Genomic DNA, 22577 nt, shown 5'->3' on the forward strand with positions numbered 1-22577 from the left:
GAAATACAAATGTTACATATATGCTTGTTTGCCCCACACCTGTCACCTGGGTATAGCTCTTGTAGCTGCATTTCATTCTTTGTGGGGCACTGCAGCCCCATATGAACATTTAAAAGCTGTGAGTCAGGCCTCTAAGAAAAGCCATGCATGACTTAAAATCACAAGGTTGATCAAAAACAATAAAATGCATATTTTCAATTTGCCTTTGGGTTTTCTAAGGTTGTGAGGCACACCCATTTCAGGTCTTCAAGCCCTGATTTGCAACAATTAAGGCTAGAAATTCAGGGTATTCATTTGTCATAGCTACACATAATCCTTGTTTTCAGAAAAACAGGAAATATTATAAGACCTAGTGGCCAGAATTGGCAGCACTGGTGCTGACACTAAATGTACTTACTGAAACTAAATGCATATTTTTTTTCCTTTCCATCTAGAATTAGGGTTTTGCTTTTCACTTCAGCACAAATGTCTCAGTGTTTGGATATGTCAAACTACTTAAGAAGTGTAGATTGCTTTTGCTGAGGCTTTTTAAAAATTGTATCAATGTGTTGGTGTTGGATGACAGTCACAGTGGGGTGGACTGTCCCTCAATTCTGCACTTTCAGCCTATGGTTGACTGTGCCACTGATTTGTTTTGGGTTTGGCATATTTGTTTCACCTCTTCACACAGCTCCATACACTTGGACTGAATACCATTCTGAATTTATGAGAAAAATAAGTAAAAAAAAAAAAAAAGGAGACAAGACTAGTTTTCTTTTTCTCATTGTAAATTTTGGACATCATAGCAAGATGGTCAAATGGCTGGACTTGGCACATCCCATCCTCCAGACCTTCAGACTAAACACCTCGCTGGCAGCTGCATCCCTCAGGTGAATAGGATTCTGCAAAATGACAATGCAGCTTGTCTGGGCAGGGGACAGACCACATCCCAAATAAATAATGAGCTCCCTCAGAGGCTCATGACCATCACAAACATCACCACCTTCTGCTTCCTGTGTGAGATGCAATTCCTAGAGCTTGTGTTTTTGCATGCAAAGAGAGCACTTAGTACCTGCCAAGACATGTGGGCCTTCCCTTGAAAAAAGGGTGAGAAAACAAAATACATATGATAGATGTTAGTCATGTTGCACTGCACTGTTGGCACACTCTCCACCTGGGGCTCCTATACTCACAGCCAGGATCTGGGGATGAGTCACACATACTGCATATGCACTTATGGGCAATCTGAGCACACACAGAACATAATGGGAATTTCATGATGTCCCAACTTGCTTTTGCTTCCTTTTGTGCAATGAGATGTCTGTAAATCCTAGACAGAGCCCTTTTTCTCTGAGATGAGTTTGCTGAATGGAAAAACACAGCATGCCCACAGGGAGCTGCATGTGTGGAACATGAGGTTTTTTACTAGAAAAATAGACAAATGTTGCACGTTACTGCTGGCCATGTGGCCTTGGTGATGATTTTCTGAAATCTCTGGATTCTGGAGTCGTGGTAGCACTCAAGAATCTCTATGAAGCAAAAAGTTTTCAGCCTCCACATTTGTAAAATAAAGCTTGTTCCGTGTGATTCCCCAGCATATCAAAAAATGAAGACAAATAAGAACACACTGAACCTTTATTTTGAAGACTGAAAATCTGCAAGCCAATCACATGGCTTTGGGGGACCTGAAATTATTTCTGAACAGCTTGTGTTGACAACTTTCTAATTTTCCTTTAATAGCTGTGTCTGTGCTTGTGTGGTTTGGCTTCCTACACCTTGTCTAATAAAGGTATCAATTTATTCTGTATATGTTAAACTTTGTTTTATTTTTTCTTCTAGTTCCTCAGTCAGTAACAGGAGATAGTGTTATATGCAGGGCAATTATTCAGGCATTCTAGGATGAAAATGTGGACTGTATTTCCCTGGGAAATAAAGTTTTCAGACAGTTTTTTCCACATATGGAAAAGGAATGAAAGCTTCAACACTGCCTGTTCTGGTTCCCTGGTTGCAGCAATAGATATGTTGGTTTGGTTTTTTTTCCTTGCTTGAAAACAGAAGATTGCTAAAAGCAAGGATTCAGAAGTAAGGACAAAGAAGGCACAGTGCTAACATAAAAAGTTGAAGAGAAAATGTTTGTTAGGCTTCAGCAGTAGTGTCTCACTTCCATGAGGTTGCTTTACTCCAGGCAAAACACAACACAACAATGAATAAAATATTAAATGCTGTGGAGATTTTTAGAACAATATTTTTACAGTTCTACCAGGTGCAGTGGCATTCTTTTAATTACCTGGGCATGACAAAGAATGCTGCAAAGCTGAAATGTTAATTCTCTGCTATACATAAGTCAATAAAGGTAACAGGGAAGGGAACCAAGCTGCAGGTAGAAGATTCTGATCTGTGCACAGAGATGGTCAATGAGGTTTGTTCTCATCTGCCCATAGTTATAACACTGCTAACAGGTGGAAATCATTTTGAAGGATATAAAACCCAGTCATAAAAATTATCACTTGATTTATCCATCAGATGAATTCCAGGTACTGATGTCTTCCCAAATGCTGGCACTCTACAGTGTTTCCTATTGTGTCTTACTCCATTTAATATATGTAGCACTGTAAGGGGTAACATGCCAAGTCACCTGCTAACACCCACCCTTGTCTTCCTCCAGACATTTACTCAGACATTTCTCAAGACCTTACTAGGAGCTCATTCTTCAGGGGAGGAATCAGCCCTGACTCCACTGAAATATTTTCTATACTGGTGTCAATGAGAAATCAAACCACATTTTTTAGCAATTAATCAAGTTATCCCCCAAGTATTGTGAGTGTAAATACTTGCCCCAATGCTAGATCTGCTCCCTGGATGCTGGTTAGAGAAATGCTTTCTTAGCAAGAGGCTGAGCCTGAGGCCACCTGAGCATCTCCCATGCCCTCAGCTCCTGATGACTTCAAGGACAACGAAACTCATCCCATTTTTATCTGCCTTCTGCAGGTCCTCTCCCTTCGTCAGGACTTGATATAATCCTACATAATAAGCACTCTTTGACACTCAGCAGCTCACAACATGAGGGATTATAAGGTAGGGAAGTATTATCTAACATCATGGCACAGAGAAATTGTGCATTTTGCCCGAGATCATACAGAAGATCTGTTGTAGCATTCAGAAAAACATCCCAGAGAAGTAACTTTTTGTTAGGTATTATTTCCCCTGTTTTACTTATTGCTTTGCTTTCACTGATTTACTCAAGACTTAATATTAATTTTGAACTACACTGGGATGTTGGGTTAGTAGAAAGTCTTCTGGTTTATGGTTTGTGTTTCTTCCAATTCCTCTCTTCCGGCAGTATGGGCTCTGGCAGCCCAGCTCCAGCACAGTTATCAGTAGTTTTGTATATGATCAATGCTTCTCATGGTATTTTCTGCAGACACTATTGTAGCATAAAATAGCACAAAAGGTTGTGTGTCTGTACCACAATTCATAATCCAGCATTTTAGCACCAATGCACCTCTACCACAGCCTTCAGCTGTGAGCTGGGCCAGCTGAATTATAAACTAGGTGTCCATCCCTTTCTCCAATCCCTACCAGAGAGGTGGAAGCATCTCACAGAGAGGAAAGATGCAGACCCAGGGCGTTGATGAACCATATCCTTCTGTGGCCATCCCCACCAGTGCTCATCTGGAGAGTTGTGACCCAGGGCTGTGATCACTGCTGTGTAGGTACATACTGGACAAGGTCTTCACAAGCTGGTTTGACTACCAGTAATATTGAAGTCATTAAAGCCAGAGTTTGGCATGGTCGAGTGAGTCAATGAATATTATTCTGATTGGTTTGGCAGCCCACATGGTAAAGTGATGGCTGCTGGTAGCAGAGCCTGAGCTTCAGCTGAAGGCGGGTTGAGCACACCTGTGTTACATAACAGCCATGCAGACATAACTTAATGTTGACATTTTCAACAGTATAATTAGGTATGCCAGCAAATGAGCAGCAGTAGTATACTAAGCACCATTCTTTTTGAGCTTGGTGTGGGGTGTGTAAATATTTTGCCTCAGTTAAGGAAAAGAAATTAGGGAAAATAAATATTTGCAAGCACATCCTAGAGAATGCTAGATAAAAGAACAAAAGCAGAGTATAAAGCAGATTTTACAAGGCAGTATTGATGAAGACCTTATATTACTTACACACCCCAACATTTTCATGGCTGAACTGCATAGAAACCCACTAAATCTTCGCATGCAGGACACAATACTCTAGGAGGTGTGACTTCCAGGAATACCAGAGTTTTTGAAGTAAAAAGGAAAAAGCTAAAACACTGCAGTGCTCTACTGTGGTATGCTGCTCTCTCTCTGCACAACTTGTTCTTTATTGCGGCAACTCTGATAATTAGCAGTTTCCCACAGGAGGGGAGATTTTGCAAGCCTGAAAGATGTCCCCTTCCATTTAGAAGAGGAGTAGAAAAGTAAGGAGGAAGCAGAGAGAAGCAAGCTGGGAGAGAGGTGTGATTTATTGCTCTTCAACTGTAGACCTGTCAATGATCCAAATCCTTAATCTTGTTCTGTGTGTACTTTTCTCAGGAAGTTCACTGGGCATTTCCTGTGTGTAGCTCAGGTAAGTTGTTAGTATGATTTTTATTATCTCCTGGGCAGTGCACAAGACATGAAAAGATGGTATAGGGAATCAGGCATCAGAGTTTCTTCATCTTAAATTAAATTAAACAGTATATCAGCTGGACCAGATCTGCTTTTATGAAATGTATCAGGGATAGGGTAGGAATGAGGATGGACAGACCTCTGCTCTGTCACTGTGGTTCTCACATAGGCTACAGCTGTGCAGGAGCTGCTCAAATGTGATACTGCCCAAGGGATTTCCATCTGTTACAGGAGAACAGGAACACGATACCACTCCCTCTCTGCACCTTCCTTGTACATATGTAGAGTGCAAGGAGCATGGTCTGTAATCTCTGTTCACTAGCAATTCCCTGGGAAACTGGCAGTGCAGAGGAGAGAGATGGATAGACTCTGTCCCTCCTGATGTGATACAATGAGCAAAGTACACTGTAGAAAGGCAGCAAGGCTGTGCCCAGTTTCTCACTGGGAATACTTGGGAATTTCTGTGATTGCTTTAGAATCCTTGAATGAAAGGTACTACCCAAAGGCAGCCCCAGCTATCAATCTTCCAAAAGGTATTCTTCTGAGGGAGAATACCAGGACAGCAGTCACCCCATCTCAGCTTGATGTCCTCTGCCAAAGTTAATGAGAGAGATCAAAGCTGAGTATGACACAATACTTGGATATTGTGAGACAAAAATATGTGCTATAGGTGTATTAAAAGCTTCAGCTTCAAATTTCCTAAAGAAAGCATACAAATCTCAAATGCATTTTGAGGATCTGTGAAGCTATAGAAATGTCCTGTTTTATAACTTTTTCCAGTAGAACGTTTTAATTTTTTAAACATATCAAAATCTAATGTTATTTTGACAGAGAAGAATAATTGTCTAATTTAAGGAAACACTGATCAGATCTGCTTTGCTGTAAAACATTTGATCACCTGCAAATTTCCAGCCATTCAAGTATCCAAGATTGCTTTAGAAAAAGACTTCAGGCATTATAATTTTACAAGAAGTGAGTAACTGCTTGGAGAGTTTTGCAGAACAAATGGTTTGCTTCTCAGCAGTCAAAGTGATGTTTTAGCTTCCCTAATGAGGTAGTTCCCTCAAGGAGCTGGAGAATACTGACACCAGATACTCCCTTTGTTGTTGCAGCAGATTTCTCTGGCATTGACAAATAGCCCATCTGAGCTAGCAAGGTCAGATGGACAGGAACAGAACAAACAAGAGTGCCAAAGCCGTAGTAGTCTGGTGCTCCTGGCATTCCTAAGCAGGTGGGAAGACGTCTGAACAGACATTTTTGTCATTTGGGACATTTGTATCTAGATCCTTGACAGGTGCTTCAGGCATATTGTTTGCTCTCTAGACACCAGGATGTGTCCAGGCACTGAGTTTATTCACACAGAACAACCCTCTAAATCCAAGAATCCAGTGACACAGTATGAACTAAGAGCTCTCCTACGTGCAGTGGAGACAACAAAAAGTTGCAAAAGCAGAAATTGGCTCAGAGTACCTTCAGGGATGCATGAAATTTTACGGGATTTAAAGGTCTCTGAAGGAATGCTGCTATTAAAGGATCACCAAGCAGTGCTGCCCTGACAATGGGATCTTTGCTCCCCTTAAATTTCAGGGACTAGTGCGGAAACAGGTAGGCCCAACTTTCCTGAGTACATGGAGACTTTTCAGTGGCCAAAGCCATGCTGTTAGAGCATCTCTGGTCCCTGTGTCCTCACAATTTAGCAGCTGGTCGCCAGAGCAGTTGATAGCCTCTGGGCTTTCTGTGCAGTGACCCATTTGTGGAAGGCTTTATGCATATGGTATATGACTACTGTAATGCTACAGAACTTAGAAGTCCAGATTTTAAATAGTAATTAATAGTAATTAATACTCAAACCCTATAGCATCTACAAAGCATAGACAGATGTGTTCAGAAGGTTGTGCTATGGGTAGGACTGGGGAGCACAGTGAGGCTCCCAGTGACACTGGAGTTGCTATGTTGATGACTAGACACGCACAGCATGAGCCACTCCTGCCCTGAAAGACTTTACTATCTACACAGACAAAGCAGATGCGGGAGAAGAAAAAGCACAGAGGTACAAAATAACTTCTTTACCTAAAGTTACTCATCAGCCCACAATGGCACACTGTTCTCCTGAACGCTCAATGAACTACTTAACATGGATATTAAAAGCTTAAGTAGGGAGTCGTTAGGGCTTTAAAAGGCCCCAGCCCAGATTTCTAAACAAGCCTATCTAGAAGGAAGCTCCCAGATTTGTAACCACGTGGCAACACAATCTGCCTCATTTTGAAAGATGCTGAGTTGCTCAGTGGCTCCCACTCGAAGCAGAGCAGCGCAGCCTGGGGAATCCTGCTCCCTGGCCAGGAAAGGTCCCCGAGCAGCCAGCTCGCTGCCAGCCTGTGCAGCTCCAAGGGCACCCATGAGCTGCCGGCCCTGGAGCAATGAGCTGGCTCCACTGCCCACTCGGACGCTTTCAGGCAGTGGTGGGCATTGTCTGATGCCTGGCATCTCACTTGCCTGTTTTCACACCTTTCATCCATTAATTCTCTATTTCTACCTGTGTTTTTACCTGCTATCCTTGGTGATCATTCAGTTTTCACCAGATGATTTTTCATTCCCATCCTCTGAGAGGCAGAAAAACATTTTGTTATTTTTAAGGATGGACTCATGTCTCTGATTGGGAAACCAGTATACAGAAAACAAAAGCAGAGTATTAAAGTTTTGAACATTACAAGGCTTTTTTATTCCAACCATTTTCACAACAGACTTGATGAGCAAGGGTCCAGAATGCCATACATAAATGCCAAGAAATTGGATTTTCATTTCTGCTTTTTTTTTTTTTTTTTTTTTTTTTTAAATGAGAAATAGTCTCTGGGTTGTTTTGGAAAATGAATGCTGAAAGCTGGAAATCCTGATGGTAATTGATGTTTTTTCATTTCCATATGTGCATCTTTCTTGCAAACTATGTAGCATCAGCACAGTAAATATCCTTTATGTAATTTAAAAGTAAAATGCATCATGGAGCATGCTAATAGAGCTTGATGGTAATATCATATAAACAGAAGCATGAGGGAGTCTGAAAAAATCCTGGGCCAATTTTTGCTCTTGGCTAAAATCTTACAACCCCCTTGAAGTCAGTGGCATTCTGGACTTGCACATACAAGAAGAATTTGGACTCTAATTCTGCAAATCTCTGAATGTGGGCATTGCAATGGAAAGCTGGCATTGCTGCTCATGAAGGCCACTGCCAAATAACTGCTGGGCCCAATTTCCAGTAGGCCTGGGTAGTTGAAACTCCAATTCATCCTGTTAGGATAAGGCTTAGAACAGGGTCAAAGTACCTGTGGATAAAAAAGAAATCTAGTGAGACTCAGAATCAAATAAAATAAAATTTAAGATTCACTTGTTCAAAAGAACCTTGTGCTTATTTCTTTTGTATTTTTATAGGCTGTCTCTCAGGAAGCATGGGGTGATTCTGCTCTCAATAAACCCATGGTGAAAATCTCAGCAGAGTCTGGAGCTGCACACTGGGCCCCAAACAACAAGATTAGAACTGAAATGATGTTAGCACTTAACACCAGATCCAAACCCCACTGAGGTGAAGAAGAGACTTCCCATTTACCAGCTCTGAAGATAAATTTACCTCAAAATGAATACATTACTAAGATTCCTCTAGTGATTTCTAAAGCTTTAGCAAAAGAAATAACAAGCCACTATAGCAGAAGCAAACATAAAAGGAGCCAAAGGAAAAGGTCCTCTGTGTTAGCAGATAGATTAAACGGATTTGGGAGTAGGGAGTAAAAATCAGAAGAAACCTCTTTCAGAAAAATTGTGCCCGTATTTTCTAAAGAGGTATATGAATAGATAGTCCTTAAAATCATAAAAATAAGTTGTGCTGGAGAATGAAGGTGATGGGAGCATTAATATATGAAAGCAGATCTGAGTAATGAAGGTCAAGGAGAATAAACACCATTCCAGCTGTCGCTCACCATTTTGCTGTACATCATCAAATCACTGGCACAGCTGGGAAACCTTTCACCTTTCTCCTGGGTGTTTCAGCTTGGACTGGGATCCCCTGCCTAACTGGAGTTCCTTTTGGATTTCCCTGTCAAAGCAAAATCATGCCTGGTAGAATGAAGTTGTTCCATGAAGAACATCCCACTGAATATCAGGCTTTCCATGCTTCAGGCAGTCCTGTGCCCTACTGAACATTTTGTGCACTCTTAAAAATTATTCTGATCAGCTTAAGGTGGACCAATAGCCTCCAACTCCTTCTCTGCAGCGGTCCACAGAAAACAGGCTTCTGTTTTCAGCTGCTGGCTCAGAATCACGTTTGACTTCTTCAGCTGATTTCAAAGCCAAGGGTGCCCTTATCTGAGTGGTTAACACCTTAGCCATTTTTCTGGTTATACGCTTCCCTTTTAATCCTTATCCTACTTGACTTCAGCAAGGTTTTTTAGCCTATTAGTCCTGAGTTTTTCAAATCAGAAAACTGAACACTATTTCTTCAATATTATGCTTTTCATTCACAGTGGAACAAAATGTACATTTAATTTTTAAATGCATCCTTTTTTCTACCCCAAGAATAAACCTGGCCATCTTATTTGGGAATTTTCTTCCTCAGAGACAATTTGATTACTGGCTTTTTTAAATGCAAATGGAATAAAACTTTGTGTTCCCTATTTTGCTAGAGGTTGATTCACTCTTCTGAGCTGTTGCAGCTTTCGACTGTACCAAACATAGTGATTCTAAATGCTCCAAGAAACCCACCTACTCCAGCATTATTGTAACTGAGTTTTCTCATTTTGGCACAGGAGAACTGATGAGCGTCATCCGCAACTTGAGTAAAAGCACATTTGAACATTCTGCTGCTCCCCCTTGACACCTGATGCCACAACTTAACATTTGTTGCACCATGTGTTGCTGGTCAGTAACTCCTGGCAGGAGGTGTCCGTCTTGTTCACTGTTTGCATTTCCCTTGTATTTACGCTGCTGTTCTGCCAGCTGCTGTGCTGGTCACTCACAACTGCAGAACAATCAGTCGGCCTTTTCCTAAGCAAAGGATGTTGTGCCCTACTATTCTGCATTTATATTTCCAATGATGACATAAAACTTGACACAAAGAAAGCAGTCCGAGAACAACCAGAGAGAATTCAAGGTTTTAAAAAATCATATTAAAAGGAGATGATCATGGAGAGGCTGGGAGGAATGTGATCATCACTCCCCACAGCTCCTTATGATTACTGCCAAGACCATGAAAGCGCTCCAAATAATGTTGTGGTGAATGCTGTGATACCCACATGCAATGCAGGTCATCTGCTCATGCAGCCTGGCATTTGGAAAACTTATTGCATCAGCAAAGACAGCCAAGACTGAATAATCTCTACCAAAATAGCTGTAAAGCTATGCTAGCACTTCCATGCTGGTTGCACCAGCATTTTCTAGTGTTAATCCAAGCTCAGATATTCAAAACAAACAAGCAAATAAGGTGTTTTCTTCCCTTTTCGTGCTTTTTCCAGGTTTATGGATCTACCTACTCAGCTCTCAATGTGGGTGACAGCAAGCTCCTAGCAATGAGAAGTCTCTGCTTGGATTTAATCTTTGCTGAAATCTTTATGTGTCCCTTTACAGTGCTTTCCTCTGCTCAAAAAAGACCCAAAATTCTGAACATCTTCACAGTACCCCTAGGAAATCAATGATCCTGATGGGTCCATTTCATCTCAGTATATTCTGTGATTGTATAAAATGGGAACATGTTTTAGCCAGCCTCAGCTTCTCTGGCTGCACAACTGCACACTTTTCCTTCCCTCCTCCTTCGCTCACCTCCTGGCAGCTGCTCTAGCCTTGGCCCGCTCCTCTCCCCTACCACAGATAAAATTCTTTTATTTGGCTTGTTTCACGTCCCTGGAATCCTGTACTCCCTATCTGCTTCAAGCCATCAAGCCACTCATCATCCTTCCATCTTGCCTTTAAAACCTCCCTGCATGGTTTGGGCTACAGCCGGCTGTGATAAGTGAGGACAGTGTATTAAAAAAAACAAACAAACAAAATTAAAATAAAACTAAAAATCAATATGTATCAGGTGTGAGGTGAAAATGGTGTGCATGTAAAGAAGCTGTAGTGGATTGTCTCAGAGCCCCACAAGGAGAGAAGGAAACACAAGCAGGTGACATTACACATGACCAGATACTCCAAGCCCACCGCTGCCTTCCCACAGGGCACAGAAGGGGGGGGAGCTGTGAGGGACTGAGCCTACACAGCGCCCTAAGCCCCGCAGGAAACCCCGCTAGGAGAGACCTTCCCCTTTTCTGAAGAGCAGCGGGGGCGACAGCAGGTGCATCCGCGGGTATTTTATAGCAAAATGAATTTATTTGTGGGCCAGGAGGGCGGACGCCACCGCCCCAGCAGGTGCTGCCCACTCCCCCTCCCGCCGCTGCGTTCGCCTCAGGTCACCCCTGCGGGCGGGCCGCTGTCCCTTTAAATAGCATTCGGTGGTTCACGTCGCCGCCGTCGCCGTGTAATAATTACTCGCGGGCCGAAGCGCCGCCTCCCGCTCCCCGCGGCCTCCCTTCCTGGGCTCCGCCAATCAGCGCCCGCCCGCGTCACTCCGAGGGCAACGAAACACGGAGAAAGGGGAAAAAAAAAGTTTGCTGAGGAGCGAGTGGGGCCGGCGGGCGCGGCGGGCCCGGCGCAGGTGAGGGAGCGCGGCGGGGCCAGGGCGGCCGGGCCGGGGCTGTGGCCGCGGCCCCGCACCGCGATGGGGCGGGGGGATGGCGGCCGCCCGCCCACCCACCGGCCCCAGGGAGCGGCGGAGGGGCCGTGGGGAGGGTCCCCCCTTCGTGCCCCCGATCCCTGCGCGCAGCGGGTGAGGGGCTGCGGGGCGACGGCGGGCGCGGGGCCCGCGGCTCTTTCGCTGCCTTTTTTGGTGGTTCCGTCTTCCTCTCCCCACCCCCGGCGGGCGGCTGCGTGCGCAGGAGCCATCCCGGGGCAGAGGTGTTTGTACTCGTGTCCTTGGGTGGAAGGGAGAGGCAGAGCCGGCCCGCCGCCAGCGCTGCGCCGGCCGGGCCCGGCCCCGGCCCCGCGCCCTCCGCACGGACCGCGGGGTTCCGGCCGGACCCGGAGGCGGAGCCCTGTCGGCCCGAGGGCTCCCCCACCCCGGGCCGGGCCTCGCTGCCCCTCGGGTGAGCCCAATGCAGCGGGTTTGGCTGGTGTGGGCACAGGGGTGCTCGGGAATCAACATGCGCTTTGTGTTGTACCACTCTGCTAGTTAAAGCAAGGGTTAACGCTTGCCAAGTCTGTCGTACTTTGGCGTTTTGCTTTATGAAAAGTTATTGTTGTTGTTTTGGTGTTTGCCCAGGAGCCCTGTGAGATTTAACCCGACTTGCCTCCTAGGCTTTGCCAAAAGCCTGGAGTGATAGATAAGGGGTGTGAACATCCACTCGTGTTTTCACAGGATGTTAGGATTGGGTAACCTTAGAAAATAAAAAGGGCAGTTACCTTACTGCTAATAACAAAAGCAACAACAGCGAAATACAGAAACTTCCACCATACGTGCTGGTGTAATGTGGAGGCATTCAGCAGAACCATGGTAGTTACTTCACCCCCTGCATGGATTGACTTCAAGTGCACCGTTGTGTTCTGAAGTCCATTCCCGAGTGTTTGTCCAGGCTTGTCCTATAATAGGTGTCATTGCGTAAGAGTTAGAGGGAGCAAAGAGCGTGCCGAGTTTCTTTCACTCTTCTAAGGTTCTGTGCTCACATCTTAACTGTGCCAAACTCTACCCTGAAAAGAGAAGGGCACAGCTTGGTAAACTGCCCTGTGAACTTCAGTAGAAAAAAAAAAAAAAAAAAAAAAGAAGAAATTATTCTTTTCTTCCTCCTGCTTACAAGTAAATGTTTTTGTTTGTCTTGTGTCATCTTAAATAAGTTTTTGCACAGAGTGCTAATCCTCTTCTGAAATGTGGATGATGGTAAGTCAACAATTGAGGAAGTTAATATGTCAGTTCCTTCCTTTGTCTCTTTCTTGCCTGTCCTCTAACTTTTACAGCTTTACTCTTTGAATTTTATCTGATTTGTTTTTGTCTTGCTAAGGTACTTACACCTGTTCTTAACTTAGAACAAGGGGACTGGCTCTTTTCCTATATATCTTGTGTTTGTTCAGGCCAAAATAAATACATAATGGGAGGATTTTTTGTTCCTTATATTTTGTTCCTGAATGACAGTCTCTGACATGTCAGTGGCATAATTCCTTGGGTTTATTACTTTGCAGATAGAGAAGAAGATACTCTTCATTAATGTCTCCTGTATATATTTGATAGAGTACTTCTTAAAATGTTTGTCTTAAAACCTGTGAATCATGTTAAATTTATTTTAATCTGTTACTATTTAAGTTCTTGACTAATCATGAATTTATGGTAAAAAAATAACAACATTGTATATGACATAGTATACTTAGGGGAGTGTCATTGAAGAATGTAAGTTTATATTTCGACTTCTTGTTACTTAATGGTCTCAGATGCCACATTCAAGACTTCACACAAATAGTTTGAAAGAGATAGTGGCAAGTTATCAGAGAGAGTAGCATTAACACAAACTGCTGAAAAGTTGCTATGGTTACAGATAAAGGTAATCCCTGTTTCTGTGAAAGTGTGTCATTTTGTAACAGCTATATTAATCAGTCTGATTTCTGAGAAAATTTGAAGTATACAAACTTCTGGCTCCATTTTCTTGGCAGTTAATTGCTATGCAGCTTTTCTTTTTTTTTTTTTTAATACTGAATGGGCTGTGATTTGCATTCCAGATACATCATTTGACCTACAAAGATTATTATAAATTACATATAAATGCACTTGGACTATACTGAACTCAATGGAAACGGTAAAATACTTATTTTTGCTCCACCCAAGAGATACTTGATATCAAGGAAGTGTCTTTTAAAAGGTCTAGATCCTTTTTCAAGGACTTTGGCTGAGGGAAGTGATGTAGCCCTCTGTCCCCAGAGACTTTGATTGTGCAGCTGTAGAAGATACAATTCCATGTTCTGATTTAAAAAAAAAAAGGAAAAAACACCCAACCAAATCACACACCCACAAAAAAAACCCAACAACCACTCCAAAGCAAACCAATATGGCAGCTGCTGAGAGATTGAGACCTGTTAGGAATGTCTAGCTGTATAGGCTGGGGGCCACAGGGCAGGGACAAGTGATTCTGTTAAGGGTTTATTCCCTGTATAGGAAGAGTTGGCATTTAACATACTGGTACTTTAATAATAGGTCAGCTAGTTTTGGGTGGTTTAAGATAGCTGCTAAAACATCCAGGGGGATGTGTGTGTCTGGTGTGACTCTACTGCTGTCCAGACAGCTCAGCAGACCTCTCTGTATTTACCACGTGCACCTCTTTGTTGTTTCCAGATCTGATTATTGCAGTGCATAGTGCATCTGGGATTGAAAGCAGCAAGAGGAATCTCAGAAGTTCAAGGGTACTGAAATCTCATCAGTCTGGTATGTTGTTCTCTTCAAACTCCTGGAATAGCAAGTTGAATTCTTTGTATGTGAGAGCCTCCTTAGTTACAGCTAAGGATAAGTTTCCTGCTAGGTTTCTAGGATCTTGGCTTTTCATCAGCAATTTCATTCTCGGGAAGTAATGTGCTACTAAGAACTATGAACTGTGTATTGTTGAGCTTCTGTAGAAGATTGTTTTTGGTAGTGGTAGGACAATGAACCCAAGCTCTGGGGACCTTCAGTCAACATACACTCTGAACTTGTTTTCATCTTGCTTATCCAGCCTGGAAATTCCAGGTAGTTCTGCAGACTTTCAAAACTGAAGTCAGGCTGGAAAGGAGCTACTGCTAGCAGACTTTGCAGAGTGATGTGCTGCACACCGATGTATTGAAGAATGCATAATATTAAAAGAAATGTTTATTTCTTCAGATAGGGATTTTTTTCCCACTGCCTTTATGTAGACATGGCCCTCATGAAGTAATGGGTTTTTCAGGTTTGATAAAAAATTTAATAATATTGTTTCAGAGTAATTTCTCTGAGAAATAATGCCAAAGTTCTGAAATGCCTATGCTAAAGTAGGATCACAAAATTGATATATTTTTAGAAATGCACAGCAAGTTTTAATAACTATTGTTTATAAACAGGGTTACAGCATCTGAGGGTGTGAAAGGCATGGGAAGCTAAATATTACTTTGAAAGCTATCTCTAATAGTAAGAAAAGCTAAAAATCTGAACTATAATAATAATAAATAAAACATTCAGTACATGCTGTAATGCAGACATCATTGACAACCAGAGGGTAAAGTCCATTTCTCCAGTGCCAGTTCAGTGTGTATATGCAGCGGATCAGTTTCTTTGCTACTTATTAACATGTACAGAATCCAGGAGGTGTAATGGATTCAGGACTGAAAACCAGGTGCAAAATAGTGAAGAAAGCTCTTGTGGTTCACACTGATCTGCTGGGACCTGGACATGGAGTAAGCATCTCTTCATCTAATCCCTGAACAGCCATCACATGTAGCTTTTGATCACTACTATTCTTGTCTCTGAACTGGTGACTTACAGATGGAAGGTTCTGTTCCTGATCTCTTGAGCTGTCAAGTCTCCCAAACTTGCTGTATTCTGCATGTGTAAGATTACAGAACAAATGGCCTTTTAGCTGTTCCATGATTACCGTAGTCAAATGAGAGTCAGGTGCTCTCTTACTGTCCAAGTGCAAAGTTGGGTGGCAGCAAACTGGTTTTTATTTTTAACACTGATGTGAAAGTGTCTCTGCTTATTGTTCTTACAGCTGCAATTTGCTATTTTCTTTTTTTCTGCATTGCTACAGATATTGTAAGAGTAGCAAAATCTTATATTGAGCCTCTACCTTAAAATGTGCCTGTGCCACTTTTCCAGAACATATGTGTGTTTAGAGGGAAAATAGATGTCTTTTTGCAGAAACTGAGGCTGAAAATTAGGCTTTTTAATCCAGTTTCACTACATTTCCTTCAGCATGGGATGTAGGAATCTGAATAGCATTTTTTTAATGCATGTTCCCAACATTTAGGTGCAGGTGTGTTTACCTGTGATTTCTAGTCCAGTGACCTAGGGCCAACTATGAATCAGTTTGGATACCCCACTTCACAGACGATGTGGGGATCTTCTCTTTTATGAGGATAGCAAATTACTCTTGGGGCTTTGTTACTAAGATACTTAGGGTGTGTGTGTGTTTTGGTTTTAAATGAGATGGGGTAAGCAAATCTGGGAGGCCAGGGCTGAGCAGAGGAGAGTTAGTTTTGCCTTCCCCGTTCTGCTCTAGCTAAGCCATGGTCCTGCTCATCAGAGGCTGGCCAAACTTCTGCCAGCTCAGAGACTTAAGGCAGGTGGAAGGGGCTGATTAGCACCAGAGCTGGTTTCAGGAGTTGGCCAGACTGCAGGCCTTGTGGGGGGAAGAGGTGGGGAGGAAAAGGGATGGAACATCTCCCCTTTAGTGATAAGAGCTGCTAGTTGCCTGTGTGACAGAAGCCATGAGCTGAAGTGTGGGATGTTTGATGATAAAAATTATTTTTCATTGCCATTACAAGATGGTGAGACTGCTGTGGTAGCAAATAGAGCTGGAGACTTTTGGAGTAGTATATTTGGTTTGGGTTTCCCCCTCCTTCTTTTAAAAGTACCCCAACAACGTTGACTATTTGTTGTGTCTTCTAGCACTTGGCAGTTTGGTTGATGTGATTTGTGACTTGTGCTGCTGTTTTTATGGGCCTAAAGTTAATGTGCTCTAAATTGAAGCTTTCCAAGATTGGTTACTGAGATACTTGAGGGACACTTTACTGGTCTGTTTTGTTTGTGTGAACTGTGTTCTTGGTTTTGATTGCTTAGATAAGGGTTGGTCAAAAAAAGTGTCATGAGTTATCCTCAGGGGACCCCAGATCAGCCTGTGGCAGTGCTGGCTCTCTCTGGGCGCTGAATTCAGGTGCAAGGAGTAAGGTCTAGTTCTTTCTAGTTTATATTTCAGGTATTGTGGGGGAAGTTATGTGAATATTGTTAATTCTGTTCTTGTAATGTTTCATACATATCAACTTACAACCATTACAGTCCTACTTGGATTTGTAGCACAATAGGTTGCTTTAAAATAAGTAACACAAAATGTGCTATTTTATCGTTTTAGCACAAGTAAATGTCCTTCCTGAAGGAGTTTTTTATGCTCTTTTTGGTGTATCACAGCTCAGGGGAGCACTTAGCTGTAAATATTTTCCTGATGTTGCACAGTATTTTCAGTAAAGCAGTGTACTGAACAGCCTTGGACTTTATTAATCTGTATTAGGGAAGTTAAAACTTCCCTGTTTTGTGGCATTGGTAGTGGGTGAAGTAAGGGAAGGGAGGCAACTCCAGCCCTGGGAGAGGAAAGGTGACAAGAGCCAGAAACAAGTTTTTCTTCTCTGCCTTCGCACAGAACAAAAACAACCCAAATGCGCTTGTGCTCGCAAGTTCTTTTGTCTTCCTCTAGCTTAATATTTTTAGTTATTTTACACTAAATACTTGAAAATATATGTAAGGAAACCTTGCTACCCAGATAAGTCTTGTGTAACTATGACGATACTTGTGAGTGCAGGAGGGAACACTGACTGGGTTCTGGCTCTTCCCTGTGTTGCTTGCTAGGAATGGGGCAAGGTTCGTCTTGAACCAGGTATCATATCTGCACTTGTGAAATATTTAAATCTTGTTTTGTTTTTACTCATCTTTTCTCTGGATAGATGTGTAGGGAACCACATCTGCGTTTGCGCTAAGGAAAAAGCACCACTTTTAATCTAAAAGACAGGTTTTTGTGTGGTGCTGAGGAAGCTGTGCCGTGAGAAACGCCGTTGTCATAACGCGACCAGGATCTTGCGAATTTGTTCAGTCAAGCGAAGCCTGAATAAGCACAAAAAGTTTCTGGCAGAAGCCGTGGTACTTTGTGGGATGGAGACAGTCACTTCCTGCGGAGCTCCTGCTGACTCATGCTTTAAATGGGTGGAAGTCTTTGGAACCGGCGACCGATGTATTTTTAGCCAGGGTTACTAATTTATATAGTGTGCTCGGCCTCCCAGGGTAACTCCAGTCACCCTTAAAGCGCGGATGGGCTCCAAACCCACAGCTAATTTTATCCCATAAGTGGAGCAAGCGGCAGTTGTGTAATTGCCGCGGGAGAAGCGTTCCCAGCCCGCTCGGGTGTTATCCTCTCTTCCGACCCCGACCCCCCGTCCGGGAGCGATGTATCGGGAGGGGTGGGCGCCCCGCGGAGACCGGGGTCGGTCCCGGGCATCAGTCCCGGGGAGCGCCCGCCCGCGGCTCGGGTTTGGCACGGCGAGAGCGGGGCACGGTCCCTTTAAGAGCGCGCGCCCGGGGGTGCCCGAGCCCGCCCAGCCTAACCTGCTACCGAGGAAAAGTTCTTTACGTGACGGACAGGCCGCTCCGCCAATCAGCGGGCGCGGCCCAGCCGGCGGGGCGGGCCTCCGCCGCCTCGGCCAATGGGAGCGGGAGGGCGGGCCCCGTGCCCAGGGTAGGTTGCGCCGAAGTGCAGCTCCAAGTGAAGTTAATCTGGGGTGAAGCGAACAGAAAATTGTGGAGATCGTGTTGGTAGGAATTTTGCCGTTCTAATCGCGTCGTGTGGCGTCGTTCCGCCCTCCGGGGCAGTGGAGTTCATGTGCGTGGGGCTTTCCTTCGTCGTTTCGCTCTCTAATGATGGCAGGATATTAACATTTATGCAGGGAAGCAGAACAAAAGGGCTCTTTAGACAGGAAATAAGGTGCTGAGAGGCTCAAACTTGACCGAGTTTCTTTTGTCATCTCTCGGCTTGCACCGGGTGTTCTGGCGTGAAAGAATCGAGCGGTTCCACATTACCTTATGGAGAAATGTTAATTCTGAAATAGCGAGGATAATGCTGCCGTTTTGGAGTTACACAATGTTACAGGAAGAGAGCTCGATTTTAACTCTAACTTCCCTGATTCTGATGAGATTGGAGGTAACTAATTATGACAGCTGCTGTGGGATTATTCAGTGATAGCATTTGCTCCAAGTCATTTGTCTTAAATTGTCCTTTGTTGTATCACTGAAGGCTGCTGTGCTGTTGTCTGTGTGTTTGTTCTTGATGAGAAGAATGTCTCGCAGGTCTTTAGCATTTAGAACAAAGATATGTAAAAACTATTTAAAACATGGCAATTTTTTTCTTAATTGTAATCAGTTTTGTAGGGTGTCTGGGTCTGTAAGAGCTCTGATTACAAACACAGGCAGGAAAAATTAAGTGTTACTGCTCTGTGTTGCAGCTATTACCCCTCCAGCCAAGGGAGAAAAAAGCAGGGGGGAGGATTTTTTTTTTTTTTTTTCCTTTGGAATTGGTCTGAATCTCTTTGGAAACCTGTATTGTCTAATGGTAGCAGGTGTTTTGTTTGAGGGAAAATTATTTTCAGTTTCTGTACCAGTTATATATGGTATTTTTTGTGACACTTTGTGTATCTGAGAGGGCTTCAGGAACAGGAAAAGTATGAATTTCCATGGGTGGCATGGGTTTCCATGGGGCATGGGAGAGGGAGAAGAGCAGGAAGTGTCAAGGCAGGAAACAGGAGGGTCCTAATGAGAATGAAGACTTTCTTTTAATTGTCACCCTTTCCGTATTAGATGAGGCCATATACAGAACAAGGCTTTCAGATTGGGAAATCTATTTTCTTACTTCCCTAAATATTTCCTGTTTTTATAAAATCACTTGGGTTGATACACAGCTGCTCCTGGGAATTGGAAAGAAATACTCATGTCCCTAATACTTGTTGAGTCTAAGAAGTTTGGGTTTTGTGTGATTAGTCATGGTGATAGAGGAATGGATGTCAGAAATTGAGCAACAGTCGTTCAAATGAGCATGGAAAGCAATTGCTTAGATCCTTACTGAATGTAAACAAGTGTTCTTTTGAAAGCATACCTCATCCTTTCAGTTTTACATTGAGCCATTCTGTTTTCTTCCAAAATGCTGGGTGTAGATTGCTTTTATGTATGTATCAGTGTCTCGACACACTGGTGTGTTGCTATGGGCCAGTGGCTTATAGGTCTGAATTATTAATTTGCTCTTGTTGTCTTACCTGTTTATGCCGTTTTTAAATGTCCTGCATTGAATTTAAACCCGGAAAATACTATTTTAGAATAGGCAGTGACTGTATACAGTCTTTTAGCTGAGAGTTGGGATAGGTTTCCTGTACTGGGTTTAAGACCAGGATACGCAAGTGTTTAAATACCTGGATGTTAATTTCTTAACTTCCACATGATGCTAGGCCTAAGACTAAGTGGCTAGATCAGGTGTATGAGGTGAGGGCAAAAAGAATACTGAAGTTTGCTGGAATCTCTCTAAAGTTATGAGTATGTGTATTAGAATTGCCGAAACTAAAGGAAGCCAACTAAAAGTATTTGTGTGCTGTTAAATATTACATTTAGCCAAAAGCTGGTTTGCGTAGAACAAAAGATAAATAGATAAAAGCAGAATACATGAGGCAGCTTGGTTCCTGTTGCTTGATCATTGAACAGCCATGTTTTTTGGGTCCCCTCTGGCCCCCAACTTAGGAAAGATGTATTATCTGGGACCAGCTTTGCTGATTTATTCAACACGGGAGTGAAATGCTCAACTCTCTCGCCACATGTATACAGTTCTAATGCAGGCTGTTTGTAGAAAGCAAATCTGCCCTAAAGGATAAACATACCACTTTGCTGGCACAGCTGTACAACTTCTGTATTCAGGCTACAGCAAATGTTTCTTGCCTGCATTCAGAGCCGTTGCTGGCAGGACCCGTGTTGTCCCCGCACGACGATTGGTTGTTCCAGCATTTCTTGTTCATAAAACCTTCTCCTGCACATGCTCCATCTGCAGATCTTAAACACTGTGAATGCGTTGTGTGCTGTGGGATTTATGTGTCTGCTTCTTGTGCCAGGATGGAACATGCATCTCTGATGTGAATAAGAGATTCTTAAAATCCACTGTAACCCTGTGCACAAAATGCAGAACCAAATTTTATCTCCCCTCTTTGAGACAAAGGACATGTGTGCCCTACAGTCCACTGGCTGCTGGTGGCACTGCCCAGTGTGAGGTGGGTGGCCCAGCATGAGCTGGGATGGTGACCCTGCACTCTGGTTCTTTTCAGTGCTACTTGGAGCAGGCTGTGTGCCTCATGCTGTGTGCCTGTAAAATACCCCCAAGCCTTAGGGAGGGCTGATGTCCACCTAAAACCGGGAATGTGGGCTTTGAGTCCCCCCTGCTTGTTGGGCCTGCTCTCTGCCACACACAGGGCCTCCTGCACCTCTGCTGCCAGCAGAGTGGGTTCTGTGAGCACTGCAGGCAGAGTCAACTAGGCTGGCTCAAATTGTTCTGAACTAGTGGCTGGAGCCAACCCAACTGGCTCTTTCCCCCTTCTCTTCCTCCCCCTGTTTCCCAAGTGGTTTAGGGATCATTTCTGCTAATTGCCCTGTGCCCAAGGCAGAAGGGAGGGGGGACAAGAGTCATGCCACTCTAGAGCGTGTCAGTGATACCCAAAAAGGGACACCTGCCCTTGGTTTTAGCTGTGGGGTTTGACCTCTAACTGGTTTTCTTGCAGTTTCTAGGAAAGGAGTGTGCTGAGGAGGCGCGATCAGTGCAGGGGTGCTGTTGCAGGGCAGATTGGTGCGGAGGACCAGCCCTCTCCTGCAGATACAAGGGCTCCTCAGGAGATAGTGTGTGTCCTCCTGTGGTGTGGAGCTAGCTCTGGGTGGGGCAGATCATCTGCCCAGTGATGTTTACACTGTAATAAGGTTTTGTGAAAATAAGCAGTTAATTACACATGACCTACAAAGGAATAAAAATAGTTGGTATCTGTTCTTGGTTTAAAATCCATTTAACAGAGGCGTGAAATATGTTTGGGACTTTTAAACTTGGTTTGTTCTTTTTTTTTTTTTACCTTTAGAAGTATCAGGAACATTAAGTCTTTCTTCCCTGTTCTTGTTGGATCTCTCAGATGTGTCATAAGCTTCTCAGCCCTTAATTGAAGGGGTGGAGTGATATATTTTTAACAGATCCCTTCTTCGAAGTGTGTTTATAGGGCTTTTGAGCTAAACAGAAATGAGTTAAAACAAAGCTTTGACAGCGAAAAAACTGTTTCTCCTCAATCATGTTGGGGTTTTTTGCTCATTCTCCAGTTGTTGAAAGAAACTGTATGTTTTTTTCATTTGATAAGTAACTTTTTTGGCTATTAAATTATGCATTAAGAGATAAACTGTGTTAAATCCTAACCTGATCCATCTTCTGCTCCATTTAGATCAACTTAAGACAGTTTTTTGAGTATTACTTAGACAAATGAACGCACTCGTTTGAGTATTTCCTAAAAATAGCTCCTTTTTAAGCAGCAGTTTTATTAAATCCACAGTTCTTCCTTTAACTTAATGCCTCAGCAGTCTTGCAGGAGCTCAGTCTGTGTCTCTGTGCTGAAGACCACTCCTGCTCAGCTGTTCTGCCCTGCCAGGATGTATTTGTGTCACAGGACTCTAACCTTCAGGATATGGTATTAGTCTGAAATGTAATAATCCTGTATCTGGAGAACTAAACTATAAAGAGTGTGTCTGGCTTGGCAGGCCCTGGCAACCACCCCAACAGTTTAACTAGCCCAGGGTTTAAGACAGCACTGCACCAGTGTGTGTTGTAATTCATGATGGTAATGCATCTTTAGATATATGAAGGATTAGGGAGACAAATATAAACTTAATAATCAAATTGGAATGGGAGCTTAAGAGGGGTATTTCTGAGAAGGAAGTGAGGTGCTTTGGGCTCATTGAAACATTTTGCATTGCATGGGTTTTTTAAGCAAAGCCTGAAGTTCTCACCATTAGTTTGAACAACGCAGGAGGCTGGATGATTTTCATGTGTGTGCCTTGGAACATAATTGTGCTGATGAAAGCAGACTATTGCATGAGGAAGGCAGGTATTTTCCACTTAAGGTTTAAGATGTGTTTGTGGG

General features: G+C 43.3%; 1 protein-coding gene across 5 annotated transcripts in view; it reads left to right on the forward strand.

Moving 5' to 3' along the window:
• Positions 1–11161: 11161 nt before the first annotated feature.
• Positions 11162–22577, forward strand: part of ZFAND6 (zinc finger AN1-type containing 6) — a 35947-nt gene continuing 24531 nt past the window's right edge. Inside the window, exons 1-2 of one of the 5 annotated variants that reach the window (XM_014251164.2) lie at positions 11162–11292; positions 14008–14097. Coding sequence is in view for 1 of the 5 variants with exons in the window: in XM_014251163.2 (XP_014106638.1) it covers positions 18261–18262 (2 nt within the window). In the remaining 4 variants the exon portion in view is untranslated. Of the gene's footprint in view, positions 11293–12428; positions 12568–13454; positions 13475–14007; positions 14098–18104; positions 18263–22577 lie in introns of those variants that run through there. The other 4 variants (XM_005521563.3, XM_088063006.1, XM_014251165.2 and 1 more) reach the window with 4 other exon arrangements.

This window comes from Pseudopodoces humilis, chromosome 16, assembly GCF_049639895.1.
Source record: "Pseudopodoces humilis isolate 2021_Gansu_Grassland_sample_001 chromosome 16, ASM4963989v1, whole genome shotgun sequence".
NCBI classification, from domain to species: domain Eukaryota; kingdom Metazoa; phylum Chordata; class Aves; order Passeriformes; family Paridae; genus Pseudopodoces; species Pseudopodoces humilis.